The sequence below is a fragment of the Carcharodon carcharias genome, chromosome 1, assembly GCF_017639515.1.
Source record: "Carcharodon carcharias isolate sCarCar2 chromosome 1, sCarCar2.pri, whole genome shotgun sequence".
NCBI classification, from domain to species: domain Eukaryota; kingdom Metazoa; phylum Chordata; class Chondrichthyes; order Lamniformes; family Lamnidae; genus Carcharodon; species Carcharodon carcharias.
Genome location: NC_054467.1, coordinates 138,712,307 through 138,736,334, shown reverse-complemented (window position 1 = coordinate 138,736,334; position 24,028 = coordinate 138,712,307). Strand labels below are relative to the sequence as shown.

The 24,028-nt window shown below is 40.1% G+C and overlaps 1 protein-coding gene across 5 annotated transcripts in view; it reads left to right on the top strand.

Moving 5' to 3' along the window:
• The window catches only part of pds5a (PDS5 cohesin associated factor A), a 249,026-nt gene that overhangs the window by 82,057 nt on the left and 142,941 nt on the right, over nt 1–24,028 (top strand). For all 5 annotated transcript variants that reach the window (XM_041184444.1, XM_041184428.1, XM_041184436.1 and 2 more), the window contains 2 exons: nt 7,317–7,457; nt 19,544–19,659. In XM_041184444.1, the coding sequence (XP_041040378.1) occupies nt 7,317–7,457; nt 19,544–19,659 (257 nt within the window). The remainder of the gene's footprint in view (nt 1–7,316; nt 7,458–19,543; nt 19,660–24,028) is intronic.

The window sequence follows — 24,028 nt, the reverse complement described above, 5'->3', positions numbered from 1 at the left end:
AAGAAGGCTTGATGAGTTGCTGCAATACATCTTGTACATGGTATACAGTGCTGCCAGTATGCCCCAGTGATGGAGCGAGTGAATGTTTAAGGTGGTGGATAGGGTACCAATCAGTAGGCTGCTTTTTCTTATGTTGTTAGAGGTGCACTCATCCAGGCAAGTGGCGAGCATTCCATCACGCTCCTGACTTGTACCTTGTAGATGATTGACAGTCTTGGGGAGTCAGGAGGTGAGGTAATTGCCGCAGAATTACCAGCCTCCAACCTGCTCTTCTAGTCACAGTATTTATATGGTTGACCCAGTTCAGTTTCTGCTCAATGATAACTTCCAAGATGTTGATAGTGGGGGGATTCAGTGATGGTAATGCCATTGAATGTCATGGGGAGATGATTAGATTCTCTTGTTGGAGTTGCCACAAAAGTGCCAGAAAATGACATGAATGTTACTTGCCGCTTACCAGCCCAAGCCTAAATGTTATCCAGGTCTTGCTGCATATTGCCACCGACTGCTTCAGTATCTGAGGAGTTGCAAATGATATTGAACTTTGTGCAATCATCAGCGAATATCCCCACTTATGACCTTATGGTGAAGGAAAGGTCATTGATGAAGCAACTGAAGATGGTGCCAAGGACCTGCAGCGATGTCCCTGGGCTGAGATGATTGACCTCTAGCTGCTACAACCATCTTCCTTTGTGCTGGGTATGACTCCAACCAGTGGAGAGTTTTCTCCCTGAATCACATTGACACCTGTTATGTTAGGGCTCCTCGATGCCATGCTAGGACAAATTTTTGCCTTGATATCTTGGGCAGGCACTCTCACCTCTTGAGTTCAGCTTTTTTGCCCATGTTTGCTGTGTGTTTTTCCAGCATTTGATGCATCAATGACACCTTCCTAGTCGGCCCAATCTCTCCTCACAAGACAGTCCTGCCATCCCAGAGTGCACCCAGCTGAGATGTTGTCAAGGGCTATTGCCTAAGCATATCCACTGCTCTCAGTCACTTAATGTTACATGGATTGAATCAGATTGGCTGAGCACTGACATCTATGATAGCAGGAACCTCAGGAGAATGAATGGGGAGATTTACACTTTTGGCTGAAAATGCTGCAAGCGTTTTATTCTTGTCTAATGTTGAGGAAAGTAATGCTAAAGAAACCTTTTCCTGTTGGCTACCTGACTGCCCATCTTCATTCTCAAATGGGCAAGTAGGACTGACAGCCTTGCCCTGGTCTCTTGTAAAGCTTAATTCCATGGTCTCTGTTCCTTAGTGTTTAACATGCAGGTAGTCCTGTTTTATATCTATGTAGTACGATTCTCAATCTAAGGTATACCTGATGCTGCTCCTGCCATGCACTTTCAAAGTCTGTTTGATCAGGGTTGGGTTCTCTGCTTGATGGTATTAAACAAATAAGGGATGTGCCCAACCATGCAATTATAGATCGGGTTGGTATACAACCCTGCTATTGATATTGGTCGCCAGCACATGACAGATGACCCATTTCAGAGATCGAGAGCTGCCTTTAGTCTGTCCCACTCAGCACAGTGGTCATGGCAATTCACACAATGGAGAGTGACCACTCTTGAAATGAGACTTCATCTTGACAATGACGATGTGGTGGTCACTCCTAACATGATACACATTCCTAATGGCAACTATGTTCTTGGCCAACTTGATCAGCAGTGATACTACCAAGCCACTCTTTCTTGAGAATGTTCCCCTCAGAATGCAACCTGTTCGCCCAATACCTTTACAACTACTCGAATAGGGTTATCCTTGGGTAGTAAGAGTTCAGTCGTGTATGCTTATGTTACTGAACTAGAGGTTGAGATGAATAGCTGAGAAAAAAATTCAGTTTGAATCCCTTCATGGTGACTTGAGAATTTAAATTCTGATTAAAAGAAAATCTGGTGATAATGAACTGGTATCAGTAAAAGAGACAATAAACTCTGGTGCTTACCCAGTCTACGATATGTGACAGCTATTTTTCCTACTGTCAGGGTTGACTCTGAGTTGTCGGATCAAGTGGCCTAGCAAGCTATTCAGTTAGATCAACATGCTACAGACTATAGCTCTAACAGATAATCCACCATTACCTTTTCAGGGCAACTAGGGATGAGCAAAAAATGCCAATCTTGATAGCAATGCCCACACCGCAAAAGTGTATAATAAAAATATCTAAGACACAGATTTCTCAACAGGGGCTCCAGTTCCCAGATGTTAACAAAGAGGACTTTTGTAGGCTTGATTGTGCTGAGCTTGCCTGGGTCTTGTCCTGGACCATTGCTAAACCCATCTAACATTTTTCTTATTATTGTATTTCATTGGAATCTTTCACAGTTGAGTTGATTGACTTGGGAGGCAAGGCCAGGTAGAAGTGTGCAGGTTGCATTTCATGGATAACTTTCATGAACCAGTTGTGTTTTTAACAATAATCTAGTAATTTCATTTGGTCCATAAATTACTAGATTAATTAAATTTGCTTTCACAACTTGCCATGGTGGTTTGAACTTTTGGATTCTAGGTTGTTTGTCCAGTAAGATAAATGAATGATGACTATCTCCTTCTTAAGCTAAGTCTATCTTTGAAAAGTTGAACTTTCTCTTTTATGACTGACAGATTTCTTTGTAAAGCTCTATAGCTGGGAAGGCTTTTCTCTCACCTCACGGGCACAATAAATAAAAACATCTGATGGGCAGTTCGGCCTAAACTCTGGAATTTTTTTTATGTCTACTTTAGAACTATGTTCACTGCATCCATTAGATCATCTTTTGACCATCTTAAATTATAAATGAGCCATCCTACACCTTTTTGCCTCTTTGCAATCTAATTATATTACAATTACACAAAATTGAGCACATGGGATTAGGTCTACCTGGCAGATTAGCATGAATTGAAGATTGGTTAATGAACAGAAAACACAGCTGGAATAAATGGGCCAATTTTGGTTTGGAAAGGCGAAATCACCTTTATTCACTACTTGGGTCTCAGCTTTTTACATTCTACAACAGTGACTTAGATGAGGATCCAAGCATAATGTATCCAAGCTTGTTGCCAATACAAAGCTAGTTGGGGAAAGTAAGCTGTGAAGAAGATGCAAAAAGCTTCAAAAGGATTCGTGCCGATTGAGTCACCACGTGGCAGATGGAATGTAATGTTGGGAAATGTTAAATATTAACTTTGGGGAAAAATAGAAAAGCAGAATATATTTTAAATGGTGAGAGACTGGGAACTGTTGATATTCAGTGGGGCCCGGGTTTCCTTGTGGATGAATCACAAAGTTAATATGCAGGTACAGTGAGCAGTTAGGAAAGCAAATTATATGTTAGCTTTTGTTACAAGGGTCTCGGAATGTAAGAGTAAAAAGTCTTGTTGTAATTGTACGGCACATTGATGAGCCTACTCCCTGGAGTACTGTGTGCAGTTTTGACTCCCCACCTAAGGAAGGATATAATTACCTTAGAGTGGGTGCAGTAAAGGTTCACTAGATTAATCCTTGCATGAGTAGATTTGTCCTATAATAAGAGTTTGAGCAGGCTCGGCCGATATTACTGTAGATTGCGGCAAATAAGTCTACCTGGCATATAAAATGGCCCCATTTTCTCGGTGCCAAAAACCATGTTTAAGCCAATGCTCGGCATATAAATTGACTCCCCTTTTCTATACTCGCGTTAGGAGTCAGCCTCAATTTTTAACCTGAGAATTGTGTTTTTGGCTCACTTTATAAGCCAGTGCATGGGATCACGCAGGCAATATGGGTTGCAAAGAAGCAGCGCAGGAGCTTAAGATACGCCCACACAAAATAGACTGCACATGGTAAACGACATTCAGAAATGGACCTTGTAGCAAAAAGAATGGAGCACAAAGCTGGTTTCAAGCTATAAGTCGTAACATATGCTAACTCATTAAATAACTACAGCAAGAGAATTTGGTGTTGGTGAAAAAATGATGGAATGGAAGGAGGAGGAATCCATGTTGAAGATGCCCAAAACCAAATGAACCATGAGAATAGGGACCAGCCACTGATTTGATCTTGAGAAATGTGTATTGGAATAGGCCCTCAAATCATCAGAATGGTTACGTCATCACCAGAAATGCAATGTGTTTATACCCTTAAGTGGGCCAAATCAAACCCCAAGTCCAGTAAAGATTTCAGAGCTGCAGCTAGTTGGTATAACTGCTTTATGGAATGAATATATCTAGTGTTGTGGCACAAGATAAGATTGCCCAGAGACAAACAATAGGCCTTGATGCCAAACAACCAGTTCCCAGTGATTCTTCATCAGACAGTGGCAAAACACGTGGACTCATTATGTCGCATCAGCAATATGGATGAAGCATGCATGAATTTCAATATGCCAAGCAGCCAAACTGTGGAGTGGGAAGGTTCAAAAACAGTTCCAATGAAAACCACAAAGATCAGAAGACAAGATTCATGGTGATACTAGCCTGCATGGCTGATGGAACAAAATTAAAGCCTGTGGTAATTTTCAAATGTAAAAATTGAAAATGAAGTTCCCTGCAGGAATTTTTGTGCATGCCCTTGACAGCAGTAGGATGGATAAGGCTGGAATGAAGTTGTGGATTGATGATACGTGGCATAGGCCGAGGTTAAAAAGAAAATTACTTTTTTTAGTGTGGGAAATGTTCAGATCCCATCTAATCGATGAGCTCAAGAAGTGCATGTGAAGAAATGACACCCAAATTACAGTTATACCTAGGGGTCTAATGTTGGTAGTTCAGCCTTTTGGATGTGTGCTGCAACAAACCATCCACGACCTTGATCACGCCAAATGGAATAAGTAGACAGTTGATGAAGAAAAAGCCTTGAAGAGTGAAAATATGTATGCTGCCCGATTTGATGTTGTGTGGTTTTGTCATTGTGTCATTAATGCAGAAACTTATCAGGTTATTCAAAAGTGCAGAATAAATAGCTCAGTGGATGGGGAGGAAGATGATTTGGTGTGGGGATGATTCTGAAACTCAAAGCGCCAAATTTGATCCAGAGTGAGATGTGTATGATGAAGCCATAGCCAGATTGACTCGTTGAATTTGATGAACTCTTTGCATTGGATGCTGAAGACAATGAATTTGATGGTTTGTAAAACGTTTTTGACGTTGAAGGTATGCTTGTAGAATTAATTCATCCAATAAAACATGCCACGTTGATTTAATTTGAATCACTTTTTTTTTCACACTCCAAAATGGTGACCATCTGTAACAGTGCTAGCAGTTTACATTTTATGCTTGACATATCTGTTGACCTCCATTTTTTTGGACATATTTTTTGAGGCTTCAAAGGTCAACTTCGACTCTTGCAATTTATGGTACCTAGAATTTAGAAGAATGAGAAGTGATCTCATTGAAACATATAAATTCTTACGGGGCTTGATTGGTGGATGCTGGGAGTCCAGAACTGGCCATCACAGTCTCAGAGTAAGGCCATTTAATACTGTGAGTAATTTGTTCACTCAACAGTGTGAGAGTCTGAGATTCTTTACCTCAAAGGGCAAGCCCAGTCATTGAGTAGTTTCAAGTCAGATCAATAGATGCTTGAATCCCTTAAGAGTTCAAACGTATGGGAATAGTTATGGGTAGGTGTGGCTGAGGTAGGTCTACCATGATCTTGTTGAATGGCAGACCAAACTTTGGGGTGGGGGTGGGGTTGGCGAACTGAAAACTTGCTCCTATTTCTTATGTTCTTATGTAAGTCAGATTGAGATGGGGAAAATCTGCATCCTTTCTCAGGATCTCCAAATTTGAACTGCTTTTTCCCCCAAAATCCTCCTTCAATCTTCTGGCTTTTTAAACACAAGCTTGGTGCTCTTAAGTTACTTCATCCTAATTTTTCCTTTACCCTTTTTCAGCCTTCAAAGTGTTCTAAACAAAGGGCATTAGCCTTCAATCTTTGTTTCGGAATGTATTTTTTTTTTGAAGAAACTTATTAACATTTGTTGATTTACATGGTTTGAGATTTTTTTAACCATATGCTGGATTATTGAAAAAGATCATTCTTAACCACTGAACTATTCCAACAGTGCCTACAAATGACATCTTGTAAATGAATACCAACTTATCATAATCATGTTACCTTTCTTGAAAATTTACCATTATCCTCTGGTGTCTTTCACCACTTTTCAAACTGGAAACTGCCCTTATAGAAGTACATAGTTGCCACTCACTAGAATAGTTAATCTTAAATATATATTTGCAACCTTGCTCTTACCTGACATTTTGTTCATGAAATATTTGTGTAATCAAAGTTTTCTGTTCATGGTCATAAATTTCTTCCTAAATACATTTGACTTTTCGGGAGCAGACCATTGAAATATGGAAACACTTATGAGAGAAACCACACCACCCCAGTTCCAGATTACATAGCTTGGTCAAGATACTATTGTCATTGCAACTGAAAAACTAGCTAAAAAATGCTTACTTTTAAACAATTTCTAATTTGTCAGAATACTTGGTACAAAATACACATTTAAAATTGCCCAGCATTTGTGCTAGAATAGCTTGGAAACCTAGCAATTTTTTTTTGGCTGTTGCATGTTATTTTAGCAACTTTCAACACACTTTGGGCAGAATGTTGAGCTCCAGTATGCTGCATCAAGAAAATAGCAGCACACTGTCACGGATCAGAATTTCCCAGCTAATGTGTTGTTACTGTGGTAGTGAATATTGTGAATCAGAAGTTTTTTTTTTCAATGCTCCTTCTTGTACTGGTTGGCTTCAAACTTCAAAATTTGATGATTGCAATCTGGCCTAAGCAAACCAGTTCTAAACTAAAACTGGGTTTGAGCTGAATTTCAATCAGATGCCAGCAAATCCCATTACACTTTGTTTTAGCCTATCTGCCCAAGTTCACAAAATAATTTCAGTTATGCTCATTATCTTTGGTTTCAGTTTTCCCAAAGTCCTGTATAAGGGGAGGAGAAAAATTCTAAAGGTTAAGAGTTTTGAACTCGTTGGCTATCTTAATTAGAAATATTGTAGCAAATAGTACACAGGTTGGAAAAGTAATTGCATTTCTAGTTCAGAAACCTAAATTCACATTTTCTGTCAGCAAAAGCATATCAGGAGAGGTAGAGCAGCACCCATTCAAAAGATGCAATTTTGTTACTTTTCTCTAGGTCATTACTCTTGAAATAATACTCAGATTTTGAACTCATCAATAGAGTTCTGTTTAATGCCCCAAGTATTGAATTAAGTGTTACTTGATTTTTCTTTATGGTGATATTTATAAACATTATCATTTTGTTTCTAATGTGCTGTGACTGATTTCAACACTTTATAATTACTGAAATTTGTTTCATCAGTTCTTTAATCAGGTCCTAGTTCTGGGAAAGTCTTCAGTCAGTGATTTGTCTGAGCACGTTTTTGATCTTATTATGGAGCTTTTCGCTATTGATCCTCACCTGCTGCTTTCAGTTATGCCACAGCTCGAGTTTAAACTTAAGGTACGTTTCAGTTATGTTGATTTGATTGTTGACTGATAAGACATAACTCTCTCCATAATTGATGATTATCTTTTGGATTCTAATGTTGAAGTGATTTTGTTTTGATGTAAAGACTGGAAATGGGAATAAAAAGGGCTTTCAAAATGTGCAAGGAATTCAGTGGGCAGGAGTATTTGATAAAGTCTGAGATTAGCCAAAGCAGGTGAGAAAAGTGAGAAGGTAAATACTGAATTTAAGATTGCTTATAAAAACTGAAATGACAACTAAGCAGTTTTCAAATTGGCTGCAGTAAGCAAAAATTAAAATATAAATCCAAATAAAATTGGTTGCAAGAGGCTGGAATCAAAGGACGGAGAAAGTTATTAAAAAAAAGTTAGTCTACTCATGTTAATTTGAAGTTGCTTAATTCAAATTACTGGATAATTCAAATTGCATTTGTAAGGGCCAGTGCGCCAATTACTTAATTCGAATTTCTGGATAATTTGAATATTTTTGGGGCAAAAACGACTTTGAATTATTACGAGTAAATTATATTGTCTTTACCTAGGAATAAGAGATTTGCTGAAGTGAAATATCCGATTTCCAGGAACCGCAGACGAGGACCTAAACTAGGCAAATAGCAAAGGATATTCTGGCTATACCGAGGTTAGATACTCTTAAAAGAAACAGAATCCCAGGTCTGGACCACTTGCACCCAAGTTTCTTAAAGCAAATGAGGGTTGAAATTAGTGAAACTGACATTTTGTAAGTTTGATAAACTTTGGATGATGTTCCTGAGCTTTGCAAAGTGGCTAACATATCGCCATTGCTTCAAATAACTGTGGAAACATACCTGGAAATTGTAGATTAGTGATCGGAATATTTCGTGGGAAAATATTACAAACAATTTTCAAATTTCTAGTGTATGAGCACCAGAAAAAACATAACTTAACAAGTTATGTTAAGGATAGTGAATATGGACTCCGGGAGGGGAGCTTGTATATAACAAAATACACTTGTTTTTTCAAGATATTATTGAAGTAAAATGATGAAAATTAATTTCATATTATGTATTTGCTACTCCAAGAGCTTTTGATACTGTTCCATTTAAATGATAGCTAACGCGCAGCGTCATAAAATAATGGGTCAGAAGTGGCACTGGCAAGAAAATTGATTTAAAACGGTATTTTATAAATAGATATTGTCAAGCTAAAAATAGATTGATTGGGGTAGCCCAGGGACCATGCTGGTGCCCCAGTTCTACACTTGTACATTTTTCCATAGGTCCTTTTTTTAACTGATAAAAGAGACTATTTCCCCATATCATGTCAGTTCTTGAAAGCGCACAGCCCACGTAAGCTCTAAAATAATTTCTCATGAATTATTGGAACACTGGAAGGTGAATTTAGATATTTCAGGTTATTTCCTGGTTTTCTTATATTTAGGCTTCTGTATTTAAAATTGCATTCATTGGTGAGTCTTGGTTCCTTGTGGTATCTTGCTTCCCTGGCTGTAATATCTAGCTAATATACTATCCAGCTTTATAAACAGAAACAAATTGTGACAATCAAATCCTAAGCTGCTATTTGGTAGCTAGCCTTTGTATATGCAGTACTTGTCTTGCTAACTGCAGAAACAAATTTACCTAACTTATATTTTGGAAGGTTTAAACCAACTTAATGATTTAAACTTTTTAATCTGTTTCAGCAACCTTCAAACAGCTGCTGGGGTTTGTTGAACTGGCATGGTTGTTAGCTCAAATGAGAAGGACATGCCAGCTATATTCTTAGACAATTTGTACATATTTTTGTTTGATCGAGGCTTGGTTGCTCCCTTCCAGCTTTCTGTAGTTTTGGAGATGACTGATTAAATCAATATAACATTTATATTAAGTTAAGCTGGGGACATATTTGTGTGAACAACTGTTTTTCAACTTCTTGTCTTGTGACTGAATTAAAGAAACTTTTTTGTAGCTATGAACAGACAAAAACTGCTTTTTTTTTGGTCATGGTGCCCCATAAGAACATAAGAAACAGGAGGAGTGGGCTATTTGGTCTATGGAGCCTCCTCAGCCATTCAATAAGATCATGGCTGATCTGATTGCGGCCTCAAAGAAGTCTAATAAATTTGTCAAACACAATTTCCCTTTCAGAAAATCATGTTGATTCTTAATTGCATTTTGACTTTCTAAATGTCCTGTTACGACTTCCTGAACAATGGATTCCAGCATTTTCACAATCTCAGATGTTAGGCTAACTGCCGTTCTCTCTCACCCCTTTGTTGAATTATATTTGTGTATTTCCAATCCACTGGGAGCTTTTCAGAATCTAGGGAATTTTGGTAGTTTATAACCAATGTATCCACTAACACTGCAGCCACTTCTTTTAAGACCTTTGGATTCAGGCCATTAGGTCCAAGAGACTCAATCTTTTGTTCCATTAGTTTTCCTCAACTTTTCTCCCTTGACTATGGTTGTTTTAAGTTCCTCCCTCCCTATGTCCCTCGATTTTCTACTATTCTTAGGATGCTTTTTGTATCTTGAACTGTGAGGACAGGTATAAAATATTTGTTCAAAGCCTCTTTTTCCTTATTCCCATTATTAATTTTCCATTTTCATCTTCTAATGGATCAATATTTACTTTAGCCACTTCCTTTTCATGTACTTGTGGAAGCTTGCGCTGCGCCCTTTATTTTTTTTGAAAATATGATTTTTCAACTTTCAACTAACTGGAAATTTTGCAATTTGTACTGAGAGCAAACTGCTTAAAAATGCAAGAATGTGAGAAACAAACCAATCACCCTCAGGGGAATGTGAAGAGAAGGACATTTCCAATAATCCAAACACACATCGAAATTCTTAACCTTCTAATGAAAAGGCATTAAAAATGCAAAGTACTGGATGTTGAAACAATGGCTGCCGCAGACAGACAGACCCAAAACCTCTTGGTAATACAGTGGGTCAAGTATTCCAAGGCAAGGCTGCCCAGCCGCTAGAGAGATTTCAAGTGACACAGGCGGTGTCAAGAAAGCCTAAAGCAGAGGAAATGGGCTGAAGGCTGCTCTCTCTCCCTCTCTCACTTTTGGAATAAGTGTGTCACCGGTTTGAGAAGCCAACTCTATCAGAAACCGAACAGTGAACTGAGATCTCGTAATAATTGCAATATCTTCTCCATTTGACCACATCCAAGAAACCAACTAATCCAAATTGGCCACGGCAATTAAGATCCACACCTTGAGAACAATCAAAGGACATTTAACTGTATATTCTTTTAGCTGTCTTTTATTGAGCTCTAACTTACCTCATTTCTGATACCCGTGTGCCCGCGCCTGAATGACTGCATGAGGGCCAAATGCTTGATGTCACATTTTTATTACTTTTCTTGAGTTTAGTGGTTAATAAATTTTGCTCTTTCTTTGACTCAAGAAAACCTTGTTTAGTTAGCTCCTTATTTTTTTCATTCGTTCATGGGATGTGGGCGTCACTGGCTAGGCCAGCGTTTATTGCTCATCCCTAATTGCCCTTGTTCAGAGGGCATTTAAAAGTTAACCACATTGCTGTGGGTCTGGAGTCACATGTAGGTAAGGAATGCAGATTCCTTCCCGAAAGGACATTAGTGAACCAGATGTTCTTTTTTGTTTTACAGCAGTTGGCAATGGTTTAATGGCCATCATCAGACTTTTTAAAATTCCAGATTTTTGATTAATTCAAATTACAAAATCTGGTGGGATTTGAACCTGGGTCCCCAGAGCATTACCCTGGGTCTCTATAATACTAGTTCCAGTGCCAATTCCACTATGCCACCACCTCCCCACGAGCTTATTGCTCAGAGTTTAAATAGTTAAATACATTCTGATTTGGAAAAGGCATACACTCATTTAAAAAAAATTCAAAGTTTGTTGTGACCAACTGAAGAGGTTGAATAGAGCGGGACCAGCTCGCCCCTTCTCACCTGGCCTTAAGGCCACTTCTCTGTTTCGTGCTAATTTATTCTTATATTTTACTTTTTTTTCTCCCTCTTAGTTTTTTTAGCCATCCTTTGCTCATTTCTAATTTCTTAATTTTCTAGCTTACCACTAATCTTTGCAGCATTGTTCACCTTTTTCAAGTTGATGCCATCTTTAACTTCCACAGTTAGCCACGAATGGTGCATCCTTTTCATACATCAAGTATTTCTTTTTGAATAAAGTATATCTTTGAGAGTTATGAAATATCTCCTTAAATGTCTGCCAGTATTTATCTACTATCTTAACTTCTAATCTATTTCCCAGAAGACTTGAGTTTTAGACTCCAGTTTTGCACTCTCAAAATGAAATCATAATTTTATGATCACTCTTGCCTACTTATTCTGCCTCATTACACATTATTTCTTGATTTATACTCTGCCCTACACTGTAGCTACTGTTAGGGGGAGCTATAAACTATTCCCACCAATGACTTTTTTCCCTCGCTATTTCTTATCCCCACCCAAACTGATTCTACATCTTGATTTTTGCAAGCCAAGATCATTTTTCACTACTGTAATGATCTCATCCTTTATTAACGGAGCTAACCCTTCTTCGTGTCTTAGCTTCCTATCCTCCCAAAATGTCAAATACCTTGAGTATTCAGTTCCCAGCCATGGTCTCTTTGTAACCATGTCTCTGTATTGGCTATCATATCAGACCCAATTATTTCTATTTGTGCTATGAATTCATCCACCTTTTTTAATAACACTTTCATCCACCTTTTTTAATAACACTTTCATCCACCTTTTTTAATAACACTTTCATCCACCTTTTTTAATAACACTTTCATCCACCTTTTATACAATTTTCCCAACTCTGTCCTTTTTTGCATTATGTTTGCACGCTTTGTCCCTTCCTGTCATACTTTGGTTATCATTCCCTGTATTGCTACCCTGAACTACTGACTTTGCCTTTCTCATTTACTTTCTAAACCTCCCCTTCCCCCTCCTCCTCTACCCCCTGAGCTACCCCCAACTCCATTTAAGTCAAAGCCCTCTCTACACCCTAGTTGTGAATCGCCACGGCACTGGTCTCAATATGGTTCAAATGAAGGTCATCTCAAAGATACAGTTCCTTCTTTTGCCCAGTACTGGTGAATCAAAACCCATTTCTCCCGTACTAGCTTTGAGGCATGGCTCCAGCTCTCTGATCTCACGTTCAGGACACTCATTCTCTGCTAAAGAGAATAGCATCTGTACCCCTAACTATATTGACGCCACTACTAGTACATTCCTTTTTACCGCGCCCCTGCCCCCCCACTTGAATGGCCCCGTACCATGGTGCTGTGGTCAGTTCACTAATCCCCCATGTAGGCTGCAAGAACCTCAAACTTGTTGGGCTAATGCAAGGACTGAGGATTAAAAGCTTAAAACTCACCAACCAATCATCTAGCCATTTACCCAATTAAAGCATCTTGATGACGCTCTCATGTCTCACTCTGACCTACTCCCTCTCTCAGACCACTCTATGTTCTGTAAAAGACCAGAACAGCACCTCTTCCAAAACTGCGCCGAATTCCCCCTCTCAATAAATTCCCATGTTTAGCACTCTTGTCGCATGTGTACTCCATTGAGCTTCATGCTACTTAACTGCTAAATTGCTCATAATTCTTTGAATTGGTACTCGAGGAGTGATGGTGGTGTAATGGTAATGTCATTAGACTAGTAATCCAGAGGCCCAGTCTAATGTCCTGGGGACATGGGTTCAAACCCCATCATAGCAGCTGGTGGAACTTAAATTCAATTAACTTGAAAATTAAATGCTAGTCTCAGTAATTGTCTTATATACACCATATTCAATTGTTGTGAAAACCCATGTGGTTCACTAATGTCCTTTTGAGGAAGGAAACCTGCTGCCCTTACCGGGTCACTTCTATATGTGGTTCCAGACCTACAGCAGTGTGGCTGACTGTTAACTGCCCTCTGAAATGGCCTAGCAAACCAGTTGGTTCTTGGGCAGTTATGAATGGGCAACAAATGCTGGCTTTGCCAGCAATTCCCACATCCCATGAAAGAATAAATTAAGTTCATTGATGTTTCAGATGACTTTACCAACTTCCCCACTACTGATGTGAATGCCATTCCATTTGCATTCAAATTAATGAAAGATGGCTAGTTTGCACAGTTGACCCCCACATTCTTTTCACCTGCATCACCCACTTAATGAGAGAGTTTACTTGTGGTTGACTGACTGTAAAAGTCCCATTATAATTTGACTGGATTTTTGGCAAAATTAGTAGCAAGGAATCTGAGGTACAAAATTGTTTCAGTTTAAGAATTGCAATAGTTTGCTGATCTTAATCAGTAGCCATGGAGTTCCAAGATGAGGGAAGTGGAACATGCCTGTCTGCTTGAAGCTGTAGTGCACGGTAAAGGGAGATTTATTTACTTTAACCATGATCCTGAGATTCCATATCTGAAATGGAAATGTGTGCAATTTCCCAGTGATATCCTTTATCTTGATTGCGAAAAGTCTTTTTGGACTTGAAAATTGTTTAGTCACTTATCCCTACTTAAGCTTTAAAGTTTATTCTTTCCAGATTTGTGTCTTGATTCAGTTAGATTCATAATGTGTAAGTAAATTTCTTAGTTGATGTGATCATGTTTTTCTATTGATATTCAGAGCTAGTGAAATTATTTTTTGTTGCTTTGGATTTCAGTAAGACAAATCTAATTGCTAAAACTTATTAATTGCCGCAAACAGTGAATCACTTTGACCTTTGTAAAATTTTTACCTTCAATGTAGATAGAATCATTGTTTTTCAGCAATGAGAGTTTTTGGTAACAAAATCATGAATACACTATGTCATCTCAACTTATCCATCTCTTTGGAGATCCCTGGAGCTGCCTGTTCTATTTAAGCTGGGGAACTCATTAATTGTTACGCCACACGGTGAATTCTGTATGGTGCCTCATATTATAATTTTGCGTCTTCCTTCTCTGCTAAGAATAGGAAATTTCTGTAATGGCATGGATTTTGCAGTTGGTGGCATAGCAACCTGCTTGCTGCTGACCTCTAAGGAAGCTACCCACAAAGATCTAGCTTGGCATGCAGAACACTTCCCAAGAACCTCTGCCATCCAGCATCTGGAATTTTTTTATTTGTTCATGGGATGTGTCACTGGAAAGGCTAGCATTCATTGTCCATTGCTAATTGTTCTTGAGAAGGCAGTGGTGAGCTGCCTTTTTGAAACACCGCAGTTCACATGATGTCGCCACAATGCTGTTAGGAAGGGATTTTGGCACAGCAACAGTGAAGTACCAGCGGTATAATTCTAAGTCACAATGCTGTGTGTCATCAAGTAGGTTACAGTTGGTCACATTGAAGAATTTTTACAGAAGGCAAATTAGGATGTAAAAAGCGCTGGTTATCCTTCACTTTTTAATCACTTCACAGAGAATGAAATAAAGATTGGGACATATTCATGGGATTAATGTAGAAGCATTGTCAACTTTACAAACAAGCATTTTTTACCATAATGGAAAATTTTATAGACATAGAATTATTTTTTCAAGTTTCGAGAAGTTGTCCAGTAATTATGAACTTAGTATGCCATTTAAAAACTCACTGATACTTCATTGAACAAGGTAGAAGCTGTTGCCACCAATTCCCTGTTCTTCCATACGCTGTGTTGTTGTAGATACAAACATTAGAAATTACTTGAAATGACATGAACACAGTTTAAGAATATGAGAGCTCCGTTTAAGATGGAAATGTGGATAAATTTTTTCTCTCAAGAAGGTTGCAAGTATGGGGAATTATCTTCCCTGGAAAGCAGTGGAGGCTGGGTCATTGAATATTTTCATGTCAGACCTGCTGAGTTTTTCCAGGTATTTTTGTTCTTGTTTTAGAACTTTCAGGGTTTTTACAGTGAGCTAAACATGGGACTAAGGAGCAGGACTAGGCTATTTAGTCCTTCAAATTGCTCTGTCATTGAGTGAGATCATGGCTCAACTGGTTGTTGTCTCAACTCCATTTCGCCCATCACGCTTCACACCCTTGTCTGTCAAAAATCTATCTAACTGCCTTGAAAATATTCAATGACCCAGCCTCCACTGCTTTCTGGGGCAGATAATTCCCTATACTTGCAACCCTCTTGAGAGAAAAAAAATCTCCACATCTGTTGTTCGATTGTTTAAGAAGGGTAGCAGGGCTAATCCAGGAAATTACAGGTCGGTGAGCCTTGCGTCAGTGGTAGGGAAATTATTGGAGAAGATTCTTCATGACAGGATTTACTACCATTTGGAAGCAAATGTGCGTATTAGTGAGAGGCAGCATGGTTTTGTGAAGGGGACATCGTGTCTCACTAACTTGATCGAATTTTTCGAGGAAGTGACAAAGATGATCGACGATGGAAGAGCAATGGATGTTATATACGTGGATTTCAGTAAGGCCTTTGACAAGGTCCCTCATAGCAGACTGGTACAGAAGGTAAAGTCGCACGGGATCAGAGGTGAGCTGGCAAGATGGATACAGAATTGGCTTTGTCATAGAAGACAGAGGGTAGCAGTGGAAGGGTGCTTTTCTGAATGGAGAGCTGTGACTAGTGGAGTTCCGCAGGGATCAGTGCTGGGACCTTTGCTGTTTGTAGTATACATAAATGATTTGGAGGAAAATGTAACTGGGCTAATTAGTAAGTTTGCAGACAACACTAAGGTTGGAGGAGTTGCAGATAGTAAAGAGGATTGTCAAAGGATACAATGGGATATAGATCGGTTGGAGACTTGGGCGGAGACATGGCAGATGGAGTTTAATCCGGACAACTCCGAGGTAGTGCATTTTTGAAGGTCCAATACATGCAGGAATTATACAGTAAATGGCAAAAGCCTTAAGTGCATCGATGGGCAGAGGGATCTGAGTGTACAGGTCCACAGGTCACTGAAAGTGGCAACGCAGGTGGATAAGGTAGTCAGGAAGGCATATGGCATGCTTGCCTTCATTGGCAGGGGTATTGAGTAAAAAAGCTGGGAAGTCATGCTGCAGCTGTATAGAACCTTGGTTAGGCCACCCTTGGAATATTACGTGCAATTCTGGTCACCACATTACCAGAAGGATATGGAGGCGTTGGAGAGGGTGCAGAGGAGGTTTACCTGGTCTGGAGTTATTAGCTATGAGGAGAGGTTGGAGAAACTAGGATTGTTCTCACTAGAGCGATGGAGATTGAGGGGCGACTTAATAGAAGTTTACAAAATTATGAGTGGCATGGACATAGTAGATAGTCAGAAGCTTTTTCCCAGGGTGGAAGAGTCAATTACTAGGGGACATAGATTTAAGGTGAGAGGAGGAAACTATAGAGGAGTTTTTTTACGCAGAGTAGTGAGTATCTGGAATTTGCTGCCAGAGGAGGTGGTGGAAGCAGGTACGATAGTGGTGTTTAAGAGGCAGCTTGACAAATACATGAATAGGATGGGAAATAGAGGGATACGGACCCTGGAAGTGCAAAATGTTTTAGTTGATGGGCAATATGATTTACGCAGCCTTGGAGGGCCGAAGGAGCTGTTCCTGTGCTGTACTTATCTTCTTTGTTCTCCATCTTAAATGGAGATCTCATATTCTTAAACTGTGTTCATGTCATTTCAAGTAATTTCTAATGTTTGTATCTACAACAACACAGCATGTGGAAGAACAGGGAATTGGTGGCAACAGCTTCAGGATTTCGGCTTTTAAATGCATATGTATGGATGTCAAAAGTTGCTGTCAGTTTCATAGAGTAAAGATAGCGAATGCTGGCAGTTTGGCTGTCAGTACAGCTACAAAATCTCAGCCATTATGTGGGCATGAGAATTTTCCATTGTGCTATCTCTTCACTTAGAGGTGTCTTTCTCACCCAGATGGTTTTTGTCACAAGATTAATCTGTTGAACTGCTCTGGCTTAGTGTCTTATTTTCCCAATTGTATTCGCTAACATTTGTGCACTTAGAATTCATGTTTTCAGTGCATTGGACTGGGGCAGCAACTGTGTTTCATGCCATTTACTGTAAATTCTGTTGGATTGTGCTTAGCTCTTATTGCATATTAAACAATATTTGAGACCAACATTTAGCTGGAAGAGTAGCGGAGTGCATGTCATGAATTTGTCAATACAGAGTTAGCAATTGAGCATTGTTTTGCTCATAATGTGGCAATATGCAACGGAGCAGGTTCTAAGATTTGGCAGGGAGCTGGAGACTGAGACCCAAAGTTATCTTGATATCTTTCATGCCATCTACCTCCACCCAACCCATCTTCTGCATCCTGACTCATCAGCCATTTCTCATACTTTATGCCCACTTTAAGCCCCTTTTATGCTTGTAGGCATCATCACATGTTGCTTCGCCCATCAGTAGACAATTTCTGCCTTGGCAATTTTGTAAAAGGCATTTTTTGCACAATTGGTGAATTTTATACAGATTTTCATAGGCAATCATAAATCTTCAGTTGCCAATGCAGTTTTTTCAGGTCTCTTTTTTAAAAGCCCCAAGAAGGTTCAGAAAACAAAGATTTTATAACTGAAAAATCAAACACTTCAAAATGAACATAAATTACCTCAAAAAAACAAACTGAAAACCTCTTCGGCTAAAAAATATGTTCTTTTGGTAACTGTAGGTGCTTAAGCACAAGTGCTATTTAAGTTGGTGTTCATAACAGGAAAGGAGTTGTTATATTTTAACAAGACTGGTCTAAGAGAGATCTCAGATTTCACAAGCCCACATTTTCAGAAAGAACATGCCTTCAAAAAGAAATTCTGCAATCCACACAATATGAAAACCACACTAATTAGAAATCTTTTCTGGATAATGGAAATTTCTGCAAGCTGCACGTGCACAAACATGATTGAAAACTTTCCAACTGTTTGAGGGCAAAATGTACAATTTAAGCCCAGTCTTTGAGGGCTGAGACCATGAAGTGAAACAGTCTAAGAAAGGCACTTCAAAACAAAATGCAATTCAATGGGCAAATTTAATCATGTTATTGTGAAATATGTAATATTTCGGAATTTTATAAATTTGCTTGAAACCTTATTTGCAAATAAGAAATTTTAGCTCCTGAGGGGGAAAAAGCTGATGTTTCCTAAGTGTGTGTAAATTATTATGTTGGTTCACGTTTTAATACATTGGTAGATATTCAACTGCCTATTTATAATCTGCTGTTTTCATGAGTCATTAGTAGCTTCTCATTGGCAGTTTCCTAGCTGCTTACTTTTAGATTCAGGCATTGCTCGTCCCTGGTTCTGATTTATTGCTATTTAACACTTTTTGATCTAATCAAAGTGATGATGAAATGTTGACGTCTTGCTCAATGATTGAGACACAGAAAATGAAAGCAATGCGTAGCTGAAGTGCATGCTACATGCAAGAGTTACAATACATTTTGATAGTTTATTGGCAAATCTCCAGAGGCGCTGCTCATGGTAAATCAGAATGTTTATACAGACATAGATGTTATATAGTATCAATCTTGAAGTAAATGTAGGTGTGTGTGTGTGTCTGCTAAAGCTATTAAAGCCTATATGATGTGAAGTAAATACATGGATGAGTTTATAGAGAAGTCATTTTAAAATGCTGTAGATATACTGGTTGAAATATTGTGTTCTTGGACAATTCCCCCGTTCTGTGAAATGTGATGTAGATTTGACAAAGAGAAAATGCATTCGATGTTAACAGTTTTTAATTATAAAGATGAAAATACGATGCTGTATTATGAGATGGTTACTGATATGAGAATACTTTACTCTGGAGGTCAGTGTGGTAATGATGGTATTTAGTATTTTATTTAATACAACTCATGGTTGAGTGCTTCATAGTCAGTGAATTGTGCACTCTAGAGATTAAAAATCAGAGCATATCCTGGCCATGAGAATAATATCTTATCTCACTGACCTTCTGTTACCTCCCTTACATCTGCTTGTAAAAGCATCAATTGGTTCAGAAGGTAGCTTAGTGTATGATCAAATTGAATTACTGTACATTTTTATCTTCGCCACATTTTAGGTTTTTTCCTAACTTTAACCATGCATTGTAAATTAAGTTTTAAAGGTTTGACACTTTGAGCAAGTTACTTGTTTGGTCCTCAGAAAACTGGTCATTCTTGTCTATTATACTCATGCCAGTTTGTTTTCCCAGAGTAATGATGGAGAAGAGCGACTGGCTGTTGTTCGACTCTTGGCTAAGCTATTTGGTGCAAAGGATTCAGAGCTCGCAACACAAAATCGTCCTCTGTGGCAGTGTTTCCTAGGACGGTAAGGGACCTTTTGTTAGTTAATGACTCGATGTGGAATTTTTCCTGTGCATAATTTGCTTTCATTAGAAGCGCGAGATGTTTGTGGGAGCTTGCTATGCACAAATTGGCTGCTGCATTTCCTGCATCACAGCAGTGATCACAATTGAAAATAATTTCACTGACTGTAAAGCGCGACAGTAGTCATGATAAGTGTTGTATAACTATGTTTTTCCTTTTGTTAGTTTCAGATAAGCTCTTGTTAAACTGCACAAGTACTCTTGAAAGCTCCTTTCTTAAAAGTGGTTAAAATTGCTTAGGTTTGGTTCTACAGGGAGAACAGCACCATCATACCTTGTCCAAATGATGATTCTGTGGTGATAGTAAGTGTTAGCCTGATATTCGCCATGATCTTATTGAATGGCGGAGCAGCCTCGAGGAGCCTATTCCTGTTCCAAATTCGTATTTTGCAGCTCTTTCACCTCTACACCCATGGTTGCATCCTAGGATATTAAAGGAAGTAGCTACAGAGATATTGGATGCACTGGTAGTAATCTCCCAAGAATCCTTAGATTCTGAAAAAGTCCCAGAGGATTGGAGAACTGCCAATGTAACACCCTTCTTCAGAAAGGGAGGGAGACAAAAAACAGCTAACTATATGCCAGTTAGTTTAACACCTGCCATTGGGAAAATGTTAGTCTATTTATAAAGGATGTTATAACAGAGCATTTAGGATTGCATAATCTAATCAGGCAGAGACAGCATGGCTTCATGAAGGGGAAATCATCCCTGACAAATTGGATAGGGGAACCAGGAGATGTAATATATTTAGATTTGCAAAAGGCATTCGATAAGGCACTAAATGTAAGGCTACTTAATAAGAAAAGAGCCCATGATGTTGGGGGTTGTAGGTTAGCATGGATAGAGTTGGGATAAGGGGGGTACGTACTTTGACACTAGTCAACAAAAATTAGTAGATAGCAATTAATGAATGAGCAGACTTCCCAGGTTTTATTTTTGGTTCGCTCCGAAAAAATGAAGCTGAAGTCATTATATTGCTTTTTTTTTAAAATCATTCATGGGATGAGGGCTCCATTGGCTGGGCCAGCACTTATTGCCTATCCCTAGTGGCCCTTGAGAAGGTGGTGGTGAGCAGCCTTCTTGAAACGCTGCAGTCCATGTGGTGTAGGTACACCCACAGTGCTGTTAGAGAAGGAGTTGCAGGATTTTGAACTAGTGACAGTGAAGGAACGGCGATATATTTCCAAGTCAGGACGCTGAGTGACTTAGAGGGGAACTTCCAGGTGGCTGTATTTCCATCTATCTGCTGCCCTTGTCCTTCTAGGTTGTGGGTTTGATTGTGGGTTTGGAAGGTGCTGTCTAAGGAGCCTTGGTGAATTCCTGCAGTGCACCTTGTAGATGGTACACTCTACTGCGACTGTGTGTTGGTGGTGGAGGGAGTGAATGTTTGTGAATGTGGTGCCAATCAAGTAGACTGCTTTGTCCTGGAGGGTATCCAGCTTTTTGAGTGTTGTGGGAGCTGCACTCATCCAGGCAAGTGAGGAGCATTCCATTACACTCCTGACTTGTGCCTCGCAGATGGTGGACAGGCTTTGGGGAGTCAGGTGGTGAGTTACTTGTCGCAGGATTCCTAGCCTCTGACCTGCTCTTGTAGCCACAGTATTCATATGGTTAGTCCAGTTTGGTTTCTGGTCAGTGGTAACCCCCAAGATGTTGATAGTGGGAGATTCAGTGATGGTAATGCCATTGAACTTCAAGGGGCGATGTTGGATTAGTGCTGGATGTTAACTGAACAATCTACAATTTTCACATTACTGACATTAATATAGTTTTAATTTTGTGTTATTTCAATTCTTTCCTCTTGAAAGAATGCATATATGCAGCTTTTCACCAAAAGCTTAATCGCTGGTTGATTTATTTACTGAAACATCCGTTTTACAGAATTTGGGGATGGTCATTACCTGACACTTGTGTGGCACGAATGTTACTTGCCACTTGTCAGCCCAAGCCTGGATATTGTCCAGGTCTTGCTGCATTTAGACATGGACTGCTTCAGTATCTGAGGAGTTGTGAATGGTGCTGAACAATCATCCGTGAACATCCCCACTTCTGACCTTATGGTGGAAAGAAGCCCATTGATGAAGCAGCTGAAGATGGTTGGGCCTAGGACACTACCCTGAGGAACTCCTACAGTGATGCCCTGGAGCTGAGATGACTGACCTCCAACAACTACAATCATCTTCCTTTGTGCTAGGTATGACTTCAATCAGCAGAGAGTTTTCCCCCCGATTCCCAGGGACTCCAGTTTTGTTGGGGTTCCTTGATGCTGCCTTGACGTCAAGGGCGGTCACTCTCACCTCACCTCGGGAGTTCAGCTCTTTTGTCCATGTTTGAACCACGGCTGTAAATGAGGTCAGGCGCTGAGTTGCCCTAGCAGAACCCAAACTGGGCATCAGTGAGCAGCTTATTGCTAAGCAAGTGCCGCTTGATAATGCTTTTGAAGGCTCCTTCCATTACTTTACTGATGACTGAGAGTAGACAGATGGGGCAGTAATTGGCCGGGTTGGATTTGTCCTGCTTTTGTGTACAGGACTTAGCTGGGCAATTTTCCACATAGCTGGGCAGATGCCAGTATTGTATCTGTACTGGAACAGCTTGGCAAGTTCTGGAGCACAAGTCCTCAGTACATTGCCAGAATATTGTCAAGACCCATAGCCTTTGCAGTAAATAGTGCCCTCAGCCATTTCTTGATATCACGTGAAGTGAATCGAATTGGCTGGAGGCCTCTGGAGGAGGCCAAGATGGATCATCCACTCGGCACTTCTGGCTGAAGATTGTTGCGAATCCTTCAGCCTTACCCTTTGCACTGCTGTGCTGGGCTCCTCCATCAACAGAGGTTGGGGATATTTGTTGAGCCTCCTCCTCCAGTGAACTGTTTAATTGTCCACCACCATTCGCGACTGGATGTGGTAGGACTGCAGAGCTTAGATCTGATCCGTTTGTTGTGGATCTCTTAGCTCTGTCTATCACTTGCTGCTTATGCCGTTTGGCACGCAAGTAGTCCTGTGTTATAGTAGTCCTCATTTTTGGGTATGCCTGGTGCTGCTCCTGGCATGGCCTCCTGCATTCTTCTTTGAACCAGACTTAAGCCCCTGGCTTAATGGTAATGGTAGAGTGGGGGATATGCTGGGCCCTGAGGTTACAGATTGTGTTCGAGTACAATTCTGCTGCTGCTGATGGCCCAAAGCACCTCATGGATGCCAAGTCTTGAGTTGCTAGATGTATTCGAAATCTGTCCCATTTAGCACAAAGCTAGCACCACACAACGGAGGGTATCCTCAATGTGAAAGCGGGTCTTCATCTCCACAATGACTGACTGACTGTGTGGTGGTCATTCCTACTGATACTGTCATGAATATCAGATGCATCTGCGGCAGGCAGGTTGGTGAGGGTGAGGTCAAGTATGTTTTTCCCTCTTGGTTCCCTCACCAACTGCCGCAGACCCAGTCTAGCAGCTGTGTCATTTAGGACACGGCCAGTAGTGGTGTTACCGAGCCACTCTCGATGGACTTTGATGTCCAAGTGATGAGGGCAGTATGTGGTAATCAGCAGGTGGTTTCCTTGCCCATGTTTGAACTGATGCCATGAGGCTTCATGAGGTCCGGAGTCAATGCTGAGGACTCCCAAGGCAACACCCACCCAGGTGTATATCACCTCTGCTGGGCCTGTCCTACTGGTGGGACAGGACATACCCAGGGATGGTGATAGTGGAGTCTGGGACATTATCTGTAAGGTATTATTTTATGAGGATGACTAAGTCAGGCTGTTGCTTGACTAGTCTGTGAGACAGCTCTCCCAACTAGCCCCCCCAGATGTTAAAAGTAAAATCAATTACCTGGAAAAACTCAGCAGGTCTGGCAGCATCGGCGGAGAAGTAAAGAGTTGACGTTTCGAGTCCTCATGACCCTTCCACAGAACTTCAGTTCTGTGGAAGGGTCATGAGGACTTGAAACGTCAACTCTTTTCTTCTCCGCTGATGCTGCCAGACCTGCTGAGTTTTTCCAGGTAATTCTGTTTTTGTTTTGGATTTCCAGCATCCGCAGTTTTTTGTTTTTACCCCCCCAGATGTTAGTTAGGAGGACTTTGCAGGGTTGACAGGGATGTGATTGCCGTTGTTGTTTCCGGTGCCTAGGTCGATGCTGGGTGGTCCGTCTGGTTTCATTCCTTTTTTTGTGACTTTGTAGCTGTTTGTTACAACGGAGTGGCTTGCTAGGCCACTACAGAGGGCATTAAAGAGCCTGGAGTCACAAGGGCAACAGATTTCCTTCCTTAAAGGACATTAATGAACCAGATGGGTTTTTACAACAATC